Genomic DNA, 17,336 nt, shown 5'->3' with positions numbered 1-17,336 from the left:
GAACAGAAGGGAACAGGAGGATGGGGAGGAAAGGATAGGATGGTGTTGGCAGATGCATGACTGCCCTGTGCCGCTGCGGTAGCGGCGGACGTAGACGTTGGGGACGATTCGAGCCACTGACCACCAGTGGCAGCAGTCATGGATACGAATACACATACAGCACGAAATGAAGTACGCTAGGATACTCGAAGTAGATGAGGCCGATTCTGATTATAACAGGCATATCCTCTAGGCACCAAAGGCCGAGAGAAGGTAACAAACAACACGACGGAGCCGCGGCAGCAACGAAACGACAGCCTACCGTCACTTTGAAAGGCTGTAGGAAGGTCAGGCTGAAGGAAATGATAGACCATGAATGACCTCTGGTTGCAGGTATATGGACAAAATAGCCCTGGCAAAGCACTGGCCTGGAAATGCATGAGGAGGACTGGACAGGATGGAGGGAGATGGGAGGGGCAAGGAACCAAGCGGCGGGTATGGCGGCGTGCGAATGGGCGACTGACACGCCGACAAGCTGGCAGCGATTCTCGCTGGAAAGGTCGAGATATGAAGCACGGAGTAGTAACATGTTGGTAGATGTACACGTGTGTATTCGAGGCTGGCATGAAGTGCGAGTATGGGAACAGGGTGTGGGTGTTGACTCTGTGCAGTGTACTCCGTACGTGCGGTACGTAACGTCACCTTCGGTGCGCCAGGATTCAGTTGCTGTATATACATTCTACGTACTTAGGCACGGAGTACTCTGTATTACTTGGTAGGTTCGGGCACTAACCTAGCAGGCAGTAGTCAGCAGTAACGAGTCGTTCGGTTGGTCAGCCAGCCAGCGGTGCATGGCTGGCAATCGATGCTGCTATTACTCGGTAAATACTAGGCAAAAGGAAACGCGCGTGTCTCCCGGGCCTGCTTGAGATGCCGAGAGCCAGTCGACGGATCGTATTTTTTGGCTGCCATCGGGATAGCCTATGCCGTGAGCGCATGCAATCATCGCTCCTAAGTGGGTTGCAAAGGAGCGAGAGTTCAGCGGGCCGCAAGTGGACGCGCCAGTGGTCGTGGGGCAGTGGTTGGGCAGCAACACATGGCGCTGCGGTGTGCGGTGGCATGTTCACCAACTCCAAGTATAGGCGCCGCGACTCTCTATATAACTGCACATTTACGTGTAAATATAGACTGCGGCAGTACTCCTAGCACAAACTGCAGACTACCAGGTACCACCAAGCACTAGTTGCTAGTAGGACACCTCCCCATCGACAACTACCGAATGGCTTCTGAGCATGGTACCATCCAATGCGGCTCATGTAACGACCACATAGTAAACCAAAGTACCAGTACTCGTAGCGTTCCCACCTCCTGCGACGAATTACTGTGTCCCTGTACAGGTTGTCGCCGCAGCCAGCATGCAGCGATCAGCACAGAACGGCCTTGCGTTGGGGCCGGGTCGGCGGAGCGACGGCGTGTCGTGACGTGCAGTGCTGCGTGCGGTCAAGTTACATGTACATACGCGTACATGTGCAAGCATGGGCCTTGTTCACCATTGTACATGCTCTATGCTCCTCGATTTGCCTCACGATACGTGTCGAGACGTGCGAGTAGATTCTGGTAAATGTGTGGATTTGGGCACCGAGTCCCTGAATGGGTGGCCGTCGTCGGAGTATTAGTACACGGAGGAAGTAGCGTAGTAATTATTTGTGCAGTAGCTTACGGAGCAGGAACAGGAACCTATCCAATGCGGAAGGAGTGTGTTGCCAGTACGAGCATGCGGCATGGTACGTAATACTTCCTTGGTCAAGGCAGCCAAGGGCGACCGACGGTGCATCGCCACAACAGCCAACTAGCAAGTGGGCAACTAGCTAGTTCCCAATTCGTACCGTTGGAATCAAATCTGGCAGGCGCATCCTCCACCCGTCACCGCGGAAGCGAACTGGTTCAGCGCAAAGGTTTTGCGGCAGGCCTTCTCGGAAGAATGGACGCTCGCTTGCTAGGTTCGCCGTGGTGAGGTTCTCACAGGCGCTGACAATACGCTGCGACAAGTAGGCAGAGCACCCATCTGTCTACACCTACGGGTACATCAAAGTAAGTAATGCATGGGTACCAGGACGGCCGGTGCGTGAACAAGGACATGTCTCGGGCACCACAACGGTGGGAACAATGGTTTCGGGAACAACCTTCCCCGACAAGCTCCTTCCTAGCCGTCCCGACTAGTGACTACATGTATCATTACTTAGTGCTGGAGCTCAGCTGTTGCCGTCCGTCTCTGGCCGACATCACACCACGCACCGCACACCACACCGCACCCCCATCACACACACCACGCACCCCCATCGCAACGCACACACCCACCGCAGCACCCACACACCGCCCATCACCTCCCACCAGCCCGGCCGATCACCACACCAACCAACAGCAAAGATCTAGGACCACGCCATCGTCGAACCGCGTCCGAGCCTTCCCGCTGCCTCACCCAACCAATTCGGCCAACGGAGGGTAGCTCACTGATCCAGCTCGGCCCAACCTGACAACATGGCTGCCGCGTTACACTGACGCACCGCACCGTCATGGTGCTGCATCGCGATCCTCTTTCGTCCTGTGCTTGCGACGGTGCCGTCGATCAAAACGAATACGGAGCCTGTCATCGAGACGGCGAACCGAAGGCTTTGTTTGCCTCAACGCCGCTTCGTTGGAAGTCAACCTTCACAGCCCCGCAGCCTACGTGTGCGGCCAGACTAGCAACAGGCACCTATCGTCGCCGCCGAGCCAAGGGCCCCTGCCTGCCCGTCAGCGCCCTCTTCCCAGAACCCACTCCCACCCGTCCACCTAGCCTAGCCTGGCCGGTCCTGTCGGACGGTCCTGTCCTCTGTCGCGGGGTGCATCGACTCGGCGTCCACGCATCGACTACATATACCGTCCAGTGAAGCGCTCGGCACAGGTACGTGAACGGTGCACCGTGGATACACCCGCTATCCGTCCCCAGCCTGCACCCTGTGCCCCTGCCCCTCCCTCACCGGCAATCGCTCTTCATTGCTGCTCATCCATCTTTTGTTCCTGCTTGGCATTTTTTCCTTTGTTCCCTCGTTGTTCCTCCGTTGTTTCCCCTCCCAGCGTACCCCGTGCTACATCGTCTTTATATTTCACCTCGGCGTGCTGGTGGTCACCACTTACATGCCACCGCAGAAGTCACTCCTCTACCGTCCACTTGCCCGCCCATCAGCAGGATATATGCACCGCTCCAAATCGGCGATGCCGTCCCCTACATGCTCGCTCGCCTCCTCGTACGGCGGGCCCCCCTTGACGCGAATCGGTCGTCACGAGAGTGAGGAGCACGGTGACCAAGATCCTCTGACCATCACCTTCTTCCCCCCATCTCCTTCGGACTCCCTCGCCTCCGTCAATACCTACGATTCCCTCCTCTCGGATGAGGCACCCGACGAGCTGGATGTCTCGGAGAAGCCCACCCTTCCTCTGCCACCCTGTCGTCCCTTCACCTCGAGCGATGCATCCCTCCGGCCGTCGGATCCCTACCTTTTCTCCCGACTCTTCCCTTCGATGAATCGCCTCTCCATCCGGCACGACGGCGCCACGCCCGATGGCAACATGAACCTCCGTGTCGACATCATGATCGGTCCCGAGTCTCCTGTCCCACGTCTGCGCAGCAACATCGTCCAACTATTCCACCTGCGTATGCACGACCTCGAACGCCGCGAGTTTTCCTTGCGGCGCTACTGCCGCGACTCCGGCCGCGAGGTGTGCTTCTCGAAACGCGGCTACACAGTACCCTCTGGCCCCTCATCGGCCGTCTCGGCTGCCCTGCGCTCGGTGAAGACGCCCTTTCGCAAGTCGACCGCCGCATCATCGAGCACGCTCTCGTCGTCGTCGTCCTGCTCGGGCTCCTCGTCCGCCTTCTTCCGCCGTCTGCCGACTACCAACGACGCCGCCACTGCAGCGACCGCAAACTCGTCCGCCGCCGCCGCACAATCGCTGCCCGCCTCAAACCCGCCTCTCGTGCCCACGGACACCATCAAGCTCGAGTTCAGCAACTACGCCCATGTCGACGTCCGTCGCCTCAAGGCCAGCTACGCGTTCTCCTGGTGGGGGCACCGTTATGTCTGGAGTCGCACCCTCGATCAAAACCTCGGCACCACCTCCTTCCACCTCTTTCGAGACGGTCGCCGTGCCGCCCCCATAGCCCACATAGTCCCCGAGGTTCGCTGCCCGATCCAGATAGCCGCCGAGCAGCGCGCTGGCGGCTGGATTCCCCCTTGCTACATGTGGATCAGCGATCCGGTCGTGGTTGAGGCTGTCACGGACGTCGCCGAGTACGTTGCCGCTTCTCCTCGCACCATGTACGAAACCATTCAACGGCGAATTTGCCACTGACTCCTTTTGGCTTTAGCATCGTCGTCGCTACAGGCCTCATGGCTCTCGTCGACCACTCCATCCGTGAGCACTGGCTCGCGAACAAGCCGAGGCGCCCGCGGACGAGTTTGCCCCACTTCGGCGTCGGTCCGCCCGATGCCGACCCCACCAACCGGCCTGCCGCTGGCGGCATTCGCCGCCTTTTCTCTCCGAGACCATCGACGCAGCACTCGCACAGCCCGCTGCGTCTGGGACGCAGGATAACTGTCTATTGAGTTCGACAGCGCCATCCACAGAACGAGACATTTTTCGGATGCGTACGACTGATGGTACGCCATGATGGCATGATGATATATTCGACATGACTATGACGAGATGACGAGATGCTACCATGGACTACAGAATGGCTTGGCATGTTTCTACCACGATTGTTTCTTTGGTAATGAATGTATGAAATATTTACAGGTTGAAAGGTTCGACCGGACAGCACATAGCATTAGCGTTGACGAGCTGCGGCTGAGCATTGGCATCATATTCTGTTTCTGCTGACAAGTTCACAAACGGTGGAGCATTGTTGGCTCTGGAAATAATATTCTGATAATAATACTTACATATCGCATGGACTTGACTTGCACCGGAAGAACAAAACACCCCAACTCCGAACGATGCCAATACAACGGCCAAATCCATCGCTCAACCCCCCTCCCACCCATCGTGGCGGCTGCCCAGCCAGCTCCCAAAGTCCAACTTCATCAGCAAGCGATTTACACCGCCAATCCTGCCCGGCGTGTATCTCTCGCCTGCGGTCGAGCCGTCGTCTTCGTAACCATCCGCCAGCGCTCCTGGCACGTCCCACTCGAGGAGAAAGTCGGCGTCGTTCTCGAGAGACCGCAGCGCGTCCACGACGGCCTCGATGCCTTGCTTGACCTTTGATCCAACGCCGTGCAGCAGAGAGGTGACGTGCTGCTCCTCCCGCTCAAGGTCGACGAGGCCATCCACAACACCCGCGTCCGTCTCGAGGTCGATGGCCGTAAAAATGGAGTGCAGCCGCTGCATGTGGCTGACGAGGTGATCAATGTGGACGAGAAGCGCGTGCAGGGGCTCCGTGAACGTGGGTTGTGTGAGGAGCAGGCGATTCACCAGAGTGCGTAGGTAGAGCGTGTGGGCCGTCGACAGCGTCTGTGGGTCGTGTGCGGGTCTACGAGTTTCCTGGTTGGAAGCTTCGGAGCAGGCATCGTGAAGGAACATGTCCTCGTCATCGCTGTCAGTCGGCCGGGCCGTCGGCTGCACAGGCATCGCGGGTTGGCCAGCCCGTTGGTCGCGTCGGGTCTCTTCCCCTGTTAGCCAGGCACTGAAGGCCTCCCACATGCCTTCGACAACCTCGGTCTGCAGGTAGGCTTCGGTCTCACCAAGGAAGAAGATGGCAGCGCTGGCTGTCGTCCAGGAGCTGCGCATCGACGACGACCTTGCTGACCACCGCTCCCGGAGCAATGCGGCGCGGTCCCCTGCGGGAGTTGGGTGATGACGCCTCAGCGACGTTGTCTTCCATAGATCGGTGAGTCGGATGTGAGCACGGCGCAATGACAGCAAAAACGTGTTGATGCAGGAGTATATCGCCACGTCAGACGACGAGATGACCATGTCAAGAGGCCAAGGGAGCTCCATGAACAGCATCGCGGGGGTTGACAAGAGCAGGCTTGAAAACGGGGACGATTCCAGCATCTTCACGGCATCCGGACCCAGTCCCTTGCCGCACCTGATGGGTGGCGGGGGCTGAGACTTCGTCAGCTGCAGCCGCAACAGGCCGCGAGCAAGCTCCAGCTGTTCGTCTTCGTCGGCATGCTGCGCTTGCATCGAGCCCAGCGTGGCCCAGGTTCGATTCAAGACGGCGGAAACCTCGGCATCCTTGACAGTCACATTCCTGAGTCCATCGTCATTTTCGTACGCAAGGTTCCCGGCCCTGCGCCACCGATTCTGCATCCACTCGTCCGCTTCGTGTGTCAGTGCCAGGGCGAATTCCCCACGACCGAGCAGGAAGAAGGCTCGTAGCAATTGCACCATCTCGGCTACTTTCTCCACTGGCAGCATCTTTCGCAGCGTTGTCTCGGAAAGCGACAAACGAATCGATGTTATTATCCGGGCAAAATTGGTTCCGTCGAGCGGAAACGGGAGGCTCCCGAGCTCCTGGAGCTTTGCCGAGATGTCACCTAGGCCACCCAGTGGCGAGTTGATGTTGCCCATGAGTCGAAGGTGGTTGAGTGTCTTGCCGATGAACAACATCGAGGAGGCTGTCGCGGGCGTCACAAATGATGGCAGCCGCTCAGCGACACAGGCAAAGTCCTACATTTTGTCAGCTCTGTTCTCGATGGCGGTCCAACGATGCTACCTACCTCTGGAGGCTGCGACTGCGTGATGAAGAAGTCGTCGGTGCCGAAGCTGGGCAGTCGGCCATAGAGGACCCAGGCGGAGACCTGCTTCAACCACGCCGTCTCCGTCACGGCTATCAGCGTCAAAGAAGCGTCTGCTATATCCTGGTAGCCGCTCTGCCGCTGCATGCACAGCCAGTTGATCAAGTCGGCACCCCGACACGTCGCCGGCGCATCGTCTGGCTTGGACATGATGAAACGCACAGCTTCCCACAGCCATTCCATCCGCCTCGTCCACTGCTGGAACTCGGACATTACGGCCGTCAGCGGCACGATGTTATAGGCACCCACCAGGTTCGGGTCGTGCTTCAGTATGCTCTCCTCCACGGCCAGCACCTTGCGCTGAAAGGCGGCGAGGTGGACGGACTGGACGGCGGCGGCGGCGGCACGGCATATCGTCGACGTGTGGGAGGAGGTGATTTGCGACGTGTGGGTGATAAGCTTCGTATGAAGATCGCTGAGATGGCCGGCGGTGGCTAGCAGCTGACGCTCGGGGGGAGTGATGCCAGCTCGAGCGTGAGAATCGGCGTCGGCGGTTTCGAGGAGGGGCGACGGATGGCCCGAGAGGGAGAGGAGGATTTCGTGGAGCATTGCTTGGATGGGAGTGGCCTGGGAGGTTAGCGAGCTTGGAGCGTTGCTTTGGAGCTTCGGGGATTGGAAAGGCGGCTTGAAATTACCGTTCTTCACGTTTGCCGGGCCAGATGGCATGCCCAATGTCCTGGATCAGGAGGATAAGAACGCCGAGAAACTCGTACCGACACATGGGAGTGCCGCCTAGAGAATGCTTTCTTTTGTTCCCGATGGCAAGATTCAGCAGCCAACGGCAGGCCTCATGGTTGATGGCTGCGGGGTGTTGATCACCAGTTAATAATTAATATCCCAAGCAACCACTTCCCGAGTCGTGCAATCGTGACGCGCATGCCCAGCGTCCGCTAGTGGAACGAAGCCGCGCTGGCACGTGACCAATAGTACCTGACCTTCCGACCAGTCGCCATTACGCCTACCCTACAGTACAGTACATGTACGGAGAATGAACAGTACAGTACGAAGTAAATGCAACGAAATAGTGCAAGTACTCGGTCAACGTCAGTAAGCATGCATTGGTGCAACTCCATCCAGCAAGTTCTGTACAGTACAGGCGACTCTATCCCGGACCAGGAATGGTTAGTAGGGAGCATCCACTTCTTGAGTCCCGAGGAACAATGGTCAAATGTATGGGCACGCTGCTGGGCGCATGGCCGTGGGGGGAGCATCGCATGGAGCTCTATTAACAAATGCCGCCCAGCAACAAATGAAAAGAGCTGCTACCATCTAGGGCCGACGGAAACTTTCAACTCGCCCGGCCCTTCCGACTATCGGATGTCTACTCGTACAACGGTCTCTTCTTCGAGTCATCCTGTCCGCCGGAAGCGCTCCCGGCCTCGGCCTGACCGCTTCCCTTGGCCCCCTCGGGGGCCAGCTCGACTCCATCGCCGGTGCCGACGATGACCTGGCCGCCGCCCTTGACCCTTCCGACAACCATACCCTTCGCGACACCCTTGAGGATGGCGCGGCGCGATACGCCGGTGACGTCGATGTAGACGAGGCCGACGTTCTTGAAGCCGCTGCCGATATGGCTGGCGACCTCACCCGCCTCAGGGCCCCAGCGGTGGCCGACGACGGTGGAGGCGCTCGAGGAGGTTCCGCTGAGCAGGGTCCGTCCGGCTTGCTCGACGCCGTCGATGACGGTGTTGAAGGCCATCAGGCTCTTGTTCAAGACGCCGGGTTTGTAGGCCTCGACGACCTTGCCGTCCTTGTCGTAGCCGCGGGCGCAGCCGTCCTTGCCCTTGGTCATGTGGGCACCGACGTTCTGGGCCACCTTGGACAGCGAGCCGACGGTGGCGGCGGAGAGACCTGCGGCCTTGGCAGACATGGTGTTGATGCGGCGGATGTGAGCGTGCGTGGTAGGCGTAAAGGACACGGGGCTTGCGGCCGGCTTGGTGTTCCTCGCGAAGCTGTCGGCCTGCGATATCAGCGTCTTGGAGACGTAGTCGGACGTGGTGACGATGAGGCGCGACGCCTTGCTCGCCGTGCTGACCATGGTCGACTTTTTATAGGCCGGATGCATCTCGTCCTCGAGGGAGAGCGGCTGGACCGAGATGTTGTGGGAACCATCGACAGGAAACGCGATCTCGACGGGATCTGGGCCGAGTTAGCGGGTATCCATCTCGACGCCGACAGATTGGGCGGTGGAAGGTCACCCTTGGTTCCGGCGTGAACGGCACTGTTCTCGACGACGCGGAAGCCGTCGCTGAGCTCGCCGATGACGCTGCCATCCCCCTCGTCGACCAGGACGATGCGGCTGTGGCGGCGCTCGGCCGAGCGGCTGCCCTGGACGTAACCCTCGCCGGCTTCGTAATCGGATGGGTTATACGGGGGCGGTTTCTCGCTCGTTCCCGTCGCCTTGGCGCCCCGCGACCCATCCACGTTGGGTTTTGGCGCCGACGCACGCTCGAGAAAGGCGGTGCACTGGGCCAGGATGGTCTCGAAGGTGTCGACATCCTCCTGGAGCCCAGGCCTGCTGCCGATGGCGGGAAACTCGATGCGGGTAAAGGCGCCGCTGTCCGGGCCGAGGTCCCAGCGCGGGATGAGGTAGCTCGTCGGTGGCTGGTGGTAGATCTGCGTCGTCGCCGGCATGGGGAGGTCGAGCTCGGGCGGGAGATGCAGGTGCAGGTAAAAGTCTTGTTCGGCAGCCGAGGGATCCGCGAAGTCGGACGAGGTTGGCACCATGAGGAGGGAGAGCGTCTGGGGGCCCGAGGGCGTCAGAGAATGCTCAGTGCCATTGACGATGTGCGTCGCCGTGATGCCCTCGATGGCATAGACCATCGTCGGGTCCTGGAGTTGGTGAGCGTCACGTCCATCGTCGATCCCACAGGTCATGCCACCTGGGAGCATCACGGTACCTACACTGTGAGAAGCCATGGCGGACGATGGGTAGCGTGTCGTTTTGGGAAACCAGTCAAGTGTCGAGGTAGACTCCTCCGACGTGGCAGAGGAGAGCGAAAGCGCAGGGGTCGAGCGAGGGAGGAGAAGGCTCGAGCTCAGAGAGCGGGCGGGGCTGGGTGCGTTTCAACCGACGGACGTCACTCAGCACCGGTAGGAAGCTCAGCCAGGACCGACAGAAGCACCGTAGAAGAAGATGAAGGAGGGGGAAAAGTTGAAGAAAATTTGGGAGCGGGTAATTCGTGCAAAGTGGGCAGAAGAATATCGTCGATTGCCTGTCGAGCCGGCAATCGCTGGTCCTCGTACTGTTTCCAGTGTGAGGCCTCTCAGACCTGGGCGATGGCGGATAGGGGGAGGGGGGCGACGTCATTCGAAGCCTTAGGTGGTTGGACAAAAAAGAGTGGGCAGCTTCCGCACCAGACACGTGCTAGAATACAGCAGATGGAATCGACAGGTGATGGGCCTTTGGCCGCCTAGTTGGACGTCAGCCTCCCACCAGCCACGCTGGACCGTGGAGAAGTACGCGTAACATTGCCGCAGGATTTAGGTGATTTACACATACCGACTTGCACGCACAGTGCTTACATGCAGCACACTCGCTCGTTCGTGTAAGTTTTCCTAGGCACGGGACCTGATCAAGCCTTGACCAACGCGAGGATGGATCGTACGATGGCAACTTACCCTGCGACCTAGCTACGTAATTTTAAAACTACCCATGGCATCCCGCTATACTCCGTATACTGACAAGACTTACCGCCAGGGGATCGATACGAGCAAGGACAGTTCTAGTCGAGTTTGATGCCGCACCGGTGGACCCTGTCGTCGTCCTTGCTGCGACTTCCATTCATGCATGTACTGCAGTCTACAGTACGACTGGTATTATGGCGGCAACGGATTCGGAGAACAGGACCAATGCTCAGATGGCTCCAAGATAGATAGATGGTGATGCAACCGGGGGTGGCGATGAAGGAAACTGCAGGAGTACCCGCTGCTGTAGGAGAAGATGTTCAAGCTGGAGGGGGAGCCAATACCTCTTTCAGTTTTCAACCCTCAAACACGACGAGGTAAGTGGTATTGAGCACTCACGACGCATTGCTTCATTGTCCCGCCTGTGAATTGCATTGAGCATCATTTCTTTACCACCAGAACTGTGAACATGGCAAACTGGTTCCGGGTGAGATGAATGACACACCGGCCAACTCTTCAGGAGTAGATCAATACTGCTCGCAGCATACTAGTAGCAAGACTCGGTGGGTAGAACGGCCGAGGCAGGCGTGATGAGGAAGCAAGCGAGCCATCCGAGTTCCGATAGGGAGACACTCGGATGGAGAGTGCCAGTGCGGGTACATGCAAGTGGCATTGACGAAGCAAACACTCTCGAGATTGGCGGCAAACTACTCCGTACTAGCAGTGTCGATCCATACTGTAGTTTGAAAGATACGCGCGCGTTTGCAATGGCGTACAAGGTGCAAATATTTCCTGCATATGTACGGAGTACGGAGCGCACCGGTCTGCATGATATTACTATGCCGTTCGCAACCTGGTCCGCAGTATCTTCCGGGATTGCATCTCACTGGTAATGTACTGTAAAGTGTACAATGTATTAGCGAGAAGGACCGAATCAATTGCACGAGCACATGCGGGCAGGACAAAGAAGTTGTCATTGGTGATATGGGCCATGGTAGGCACAAGAACGTGAGTGAGTATGCGCTGTACTTACTGTACTAAGAAGTGGTAAGTAGCTAATTAGTGGGTATTCTTACACCGGCTTGGTCGCACTGTAATACTGTAGTTGGCGTTAATTACAGCACGAGTGAAATGGTGTTCGTACACCTTTGTGCTCTCAATTGGCTCGTGCACCTCCGCCCATGACACACGTCACAAAGCGCTGACAACCGACCAGGAAGCAAGAAGGCCCAGGTGAGTAAGTATTTGTCGGTCGACATGGGTAGTTGTGCACTACAACTACACTATGGCGTACAAACTCGGTTTCATCCGGACTCACTGTCCCACTAGACAGGCAGAAAATCCTTCAAGCCCGTCGTTTCGGACGAGACTCGTTTCAGATTTTGGCTGCCATTGCCTGGTTGATTGATCGAGGGGAGGTTGTGGAGTCTGAATGGACATGCATGCACTTACAGTACATGTACTGAACTCCGCACAGAGTAGTAGTATGAGCGAGGAGTATTACAGTTCTTCGTAGTACTACCGTGTACATGTACATGTATTAATATTTTGTCTGTTCTCGATCGAGAAGTAGCATATACCTAGTACTCAAGTCCGGAGTGCTCCGTACATGAAAGTACGTCGGTGGTTGAGGGGAACAAAACAGGGACTGTACAAGTGCAAGCACACCTACTAAAGACCTAGCATCTATGTACTAGGTACGTATTTGCCTGTCGGAGCCCCTGCGCCAGCACATGTACTATTTCACCAATCTGTACGGAGTACTCCGTACGGAGTACTGATTGCTCCGTAAGTATTAGCTGGTCTCGTAAGTACTAACGGAGTACTTCATTGAACTGCACGGTAATGCTTAGAAGTACATACAAGCATGTGCCTATTTTAGTAGTGCCAGTACATATTACTATTACTAGTACTTGTACACCTGCCGTGGAGTGTGCAGTAAAACCCCCGTAGTGCTAATGCTCAGTGCCTACTAACCTAGTAGTAAGTGCCAACTTGCTTAAAGTACTTACAGCAGGAAGAGGTACCTGCCTAAGTATTGTTCACTCGTCACTCGTGCTATCTGCAGTAATTACTCTGCACTCCGTACCATGTAATGCCTTGCCACGCCACATGCTAGTCGTGCTACTAGTAGTCTGGACTAGTAAGTACTAACTGGCGACAATCTAAGCGTTGTGTCGTGGGATGCCCAGTGGGCACTGACATGGAACATCTACAAATTGGTCGTCCTCTTTCGTCGTAGCAGTAATACCTTCTTCTCGATGTCTCTCCAGCTCCGAAGCAGGGGGGACGGAGAGAGGGACATGGCAGTAGATAATTGCTTTTGTTTAGTATCAACCGCTTCTCTTGTTTTCTCTCAATGCCATGAGAACAACATGCTCCTCGCCCGTGATACGTATGGATGGCAAGGGTGATTGAGACCTCACGAGTAAGTGTTGGCTCGGAACGGAATCTACTTTTTAATACGGAGTATTACTGTGCACCAGTACTCCGTACTCCGTACAGTTACTGGGAGGTACGGAGTAGTCGGAGCCGTGATGCGACGTGACCCACCACTCGGAACGATCCAGTGCCCGGGTAGAGTGCTTAAGTATGTACTAGTGAGAAGTACTGTACATGTCTATACAGTGCATATACCGAATGCACGTACGGAGTAGGAGTTCGATGGACGCCTTTTCCGAGAATTTGACTTAAACTTGGTACCTATTTAGGTGTGATTGACAAAGTACCAAGTTCGTACGGAGCAATACTCCGTACGTGCGTCCGACAGAGGCGCCGTGTGCCAATCAACCGTAATACCTGCACTGTACAATGAAGTACCTACCCTTACGCTTATTCATTCACGTACTCGATACTACGGAGCACTCCGTGTCATATTTACAGTACTTGTGTAATGTACAGTATGCCCCATGGCATTGCCCGTAAAAGGGATCCCTGATTCGATCCTCCCGGTTCATGCGACGTCAAAGTACATGTAAATGCCAAAGGTCGGTACTCGTATCGTCTTCGTCAAACTCGCGGGAAAAAGGTCTAGGGGGTCCATGATGGCAATCTATAGGAGCATTACTCGGGAGGTTCCAACCCTTGCTGATCTTCGTGTGGTACTGGGTACTCGGTTTCGTTACCGCAATGTTATCAAGGTCAAGTAGCTGTACTTGCCATGATGACTTGCAGCTCTTTTGCGGATGAAGCAAGACCAGAAGCCTCTGCATGGGCAGACATCTCCGCCGTGCCGGTGCTGGTGCGGTATTAGTGGTACGCGGTGCAAGAACTGGCTGATCGCGTACGCATCGAGCTGTAAGTGTGCACACTTACTCGTACTCGGCCAGATATAAGTAGACCGGACGCGTACCAGCTTCCTGCCTCGTTGCCCTTCCGGACGCTCGCCCACGCCGCCCCATCCTCGGCCGCTACATCGCTGCCGACGACGGAGCCAAGTTGCTGGATCAAACGCCCGAGGTGCCGCAATGTATACGAGCATGCACCTTCGCCTCGGCGTCATCGGCCTGATGGTCGCGGCCACGACGGCTACGAATACCAGCCCCGCCGCCGACGGCTCTGCCATGTTTTACTGCGGAGTAGAAGACCATTCTCACCGTCCTGAGATGCAAGGCTTGCAAAAGCGAGAATGGATAGAGGATGACGGCCGATTTCTGGAACTGGATGCTGTTGTCCACCTCTGCTGCCCGCCGGGTGTCGATTGCCCTACCGTAAGTCCGCCCCTCTCGTGCAAATTGCCCAACACAACATGATGCGGGTGGGAAAGAAGTCAGCCTAGTATCAAGCGTTGACAAGGTTGATTGGCACCATAGGGAGAATCCGTCAGTCTGCAGATGGACCTCGTGGCGAAGAAGTATAAACAGGCCGATATTGGTTTCAGACTCGTAACGGCACATAGGATAACCCAGGATCCATGGTGCCATACCAATACCTTGCGTGACACCAAGGGCATGAACGAGTTTAGGAGAAGACACCACCAGGGCGGCCCGAGCACGGCCAATATATACTACATGCCATATTTAGAGGGGAGCTGGAAGGGAATTTGTTACATGCCGAGCATGGATTCTAACATAACCGAGGTCTTAGGCGACCTCGATGGCTGCATCGTCGCCATGGACACCCTTCCCGGTCGTTCTCATGGATACAACCCCCCTGCAGAGCAGAAGGGCGGTTGCAGCGGATTTTTTGGCTGCTTTTGGCACTGGTTTACCAGCAGGAGCATTGACGAGCTGACGCTTACGTCCCGGAGCCTCGAAGAGTCGGAGCCTACGTCGCGGAACATGGTCAAGGAGTCGGACCCTTCATCTCGAAGCGTGCGTCGAGCACCACAGGGCCAGGATGCACACGAAAACGCTTTCTTTCACTTGACCACTGTTCACGAACTTGGTCATTTCCTGAGCCTCCCACACTGGAACCGCACCGAGAACAACATTATGGTGGCGAGTTACGAGTACGTCCCATCCTCTTCCGTGTGCCTGCCTACCTGCCTGCCTACCTACCTGCCCGTCTACTTACCTGCCCGCGCTCCTTTCTGCCAAGATGAATATCTCAATCCACTAACACGGCGCGTTCTGTTCCAGTTTGGTGAACCACTTCGTCTACGACTTCGACGACGAGCAGATACCTATTTTGCGGCAGATGGCCATGAAACGTCTGCACGAACTGGACCCTAATTATGCCCCTAAGCAAAATTCGCAATGGCAGCCCCAGAGACAGAAGCAGAGCAAGTGGCAGTGGAACGGCCACAGCCAGGACAAGGACGAGCACCAGCACCAGGGTCAGGGCCAGGGCCAGGGTCAAGGCCAGAACAAGAACGGTCCATCATCATGCAAACCCAAGGAGGGCCTGCCGCAGACAATCCACTGTCCCGGCTTCCCGGATGACCTCTCGTGTCTGAACAACGCTTGGGGTTCGGGCGGTGGCGATGGTGCTGCGGATGATCTGGCATTGATTTATGTCATTCAGAAGAGCGAAGATGGGTCGCGCCTTCGTGCCCAGCCGGCGTACATTCCTTACAAAAAAAGCGATGTATGCGAATGAGTGAAGGATCGAGCCTGCTGCATACTATATCTTGCCAACGCTGCCGATGAGGGATTGAATCGATGCCGACAGTACATGCATACCCAAAGGGGGCACATTCGTGGCGAGGCTGGGGGACCAGCGAAGTCTTGGGAGTAAAAAGAATATTTCCGTTGGGCACGGCGCATTGGCATTACCAAGCATCAACTGCATTCCGCCGTCAATTGCTGCCGCCGAGCGGAAACAAGCGAAGCAGAGCAGACAGGGCGGGTCGATCGACCAGCTTGGGCCGTATCCGCACATGTGGTCGACACCGCGTGCTCGATAGTCATTCGAATAGATTCAACCCTACAGATGCTCTGACGTCAGCCCCCCTCTACCTGCCCACAGCTTTCTTTTTTCCTCTCATGTTCCGGACCCGGTCCATCTCGCGGCCCTGGCGAGCCGATGGGCCGTACGTCTGGAAGGCTGATTCGAGCGTCGGCCATCAGCATGATGGTGCGGCCGCATCATGCACGGCCATGGCAAATATCTGCTGATGAGCCAATGCGGTCTACCCGATGGACGCATGACGCAGCATTTTTCATCATCGTACGTACCAGAACATGTACAGGCCTGGGCGAGAAATCGGTCGGCCAATCTCGACGAAACTGCCCTCGTCCGTTTCCCCGCAGATTGTAATTAGTCGGTACGTGTACTTGCATACCACCTTAGTATGCACCAACGGTACGGGGTGCAGTGAGCGGAAGAAGCAGTTATCCAATAATACAGCACAGGTACATGCGAACCTGCTACGAATGTAGGTGTACTCCGTACTGTAATCTGGCATAGTTGTAGGCCAAGTATGAGAGGCGGAGGACTTGACGATGCACAAGAAACGCGTACTTGCGTACTTGCGTACATGCGCACCGTACATGCGTACCGTACAATCGTATTTACGTACTTGGTCTACTTGGGAGCACTGTGCATTCTTCTGTACGGCGTGTACTTAATGTATTGACCCCAAGTATGCACTGTACACGAAACTTAAGTGTACATCGACACGAAGTATTAGAACTCCGTACTCCGTACAGAGGACACAGAGTGCTACAGGCACATGTACATAATACTACGCACGAATGCATGACATGTACTAAAGTACTCCGTACAGTACTAGGTATGTTGTTTGTCAGCTTCTCCGCACGTTCGTTGCCGGAAATGCCGCCTCCGCTATTAGCAGCCGGCGTCAGGTCGTTGGACCACATGCCTGTCAACAATCGTCGGCAACATGACGCAGGCCTTTGTGCACATGACTGACTGTATACGGGTCGACTAGACGGAAGCCGGATTGTCTGCTGCCGGTTTATTCAATTATTCCTTTCGTTCCTTCCCTCCTTTTTTTCGCAAGAGTGGCTAGAGGCGATAGAGGGGCGTCGCTGAGTGATGAGAGTACCAAGTATGTGCGCACAGCCGGGCATACTCGGGCAGATCGAGGGCGATAGTCCCGTGCGCCCCGCCTTCCCGACGTTCCGCTCGGCGCTTTTCCCATCATGATGTTGTGGGAAAGTGGCACCCCGCCAACAACTTGGCCAACGCCTCTAGCCTGAGCTGCCTCTCAACCGTCCGTCCTTTGGGTGCAACCACCATCATCACGTCAGGTCAGGCTAGAGTTCTGTCCAATGATGATCGCGTCCGACGCGCGTGCTGTCTTCGGCAAGCGGGCGGTACCTTGTTCGGGGCAGGACGGGATGGTACGGATAGTAGCAGCCGTAGTAGAAGTAATTGGGATGGTGCGCAGGGTACGGAGTAGTACTTCCGTGTGGTCGTAGGAGAGTACTACTAGGTACCTAGTAGGTAGTAGGAGGGCAGCAGGAGGGCAGCAGGAGAGCAGCA

The 17,336-nt window shown here is 56.3% G+C and overlaps 4 protein-coding genes across 4 annotated transcripts; 2 read left to right on the top strand and 2 right to left on the bottom strand.

Annotated features, from left to right (window-relative positions):
* Nucleotides 1–3,156: 3,156 nt before the first annotated feature.
* DCS_02542 (uncharacterized protein) lies at nt 3,157–4,625 on the top strand (the record flags this gene model as incomplete). Its single annotated transcript, XM_040799869.1, has 2 exons — nt 3,157–4,337; nt 4,388–4,625. 2 exons carry the CDS (start codon nt 3,157–3,159, stop codon nt 4,623–4,625), a joined length of 1,419 nt encoding a protein of 472 aa, XP_040660752.1.
* A 418-nt stretch (nt 4,626–5,043) lies between these two features.
* DCS_02541 (Spc97/Spc98 family protein) lies at nt 5,044–7,484 on the bottom strand (the record flags this gene model as incomplete). Its single annotated transcript, XM_040799868.1, has 2 exons — nt 5,044–6,690; nt 6,741–7,484. The coding sequence occupies 2 exons, from the start codon at nt 7,482–7,484 to the stop codon at nt 5,044–5,046; spliced, it is 2,391 nt and encodes a 796-aa protein (XP_040660751.1).
* A 655-nt stretch (nt 7,485–8,139) lies between these two features.
* Nucleotides 8,140–9,737, bottom strand: DCS_02540 (uncharacterized protein; the record flags this gene model as incomplete). The annotated part of the gene is made up of 3 exons (XM_040799867.1): nt 8,140–8,957; nt 9,017–9,650; nt 9,723–9,737. 3 exons carry the CDS (start codon nt 9,735–9,737, stop codon nt 8,140–8,142), a joined length of 1,467 nt encoding a protein of 488 aa, XP_040660750.1.
* A 4,175-nt stretch (nt 9,738–13,912) lies between these two features.
* Nucleotides 13,913–15,485, top strand: DCS_02539 (uncharacterized protein; the record flags this gene model as incomplete). The annotated part of the gene is made up of 3 exons (XM_040799866.1): nt 13,913–14,155; nt 14,258–14,895; nt 15,026–15,485. 3 exons carry the CDS (start codon nt 13,913–13,915, stop codon nt 15,483–15,485), a joined length of 1,341 nt encoding a protein of 446 aa, XP_040660749.1.
* Between the last annotated feature and the right edge of the window lie 1,851 nt (nt 15,486–17,336).

This window comes from Drechmeria coniospora, chromosome 01 (genome assembly GCF_001625195.1).
Source record: "Drechmeria coniospora strain ARSEF 6962 chromosome 01, whole genome shotgun sequence".
Classification (NCBI taxonomy): domain Eukaryota; kingdom Fungi; phylum Ascomycota; class Sordariomycetes; order Hypocreales; family Ophiocordycipitaceae; genus Drechmeria; species Drechmeria coniospora.
Note: the sequence above shows the minus strand (reverse complement) of the source record. Positions and strands in the feature narration are given on the sequence as shown.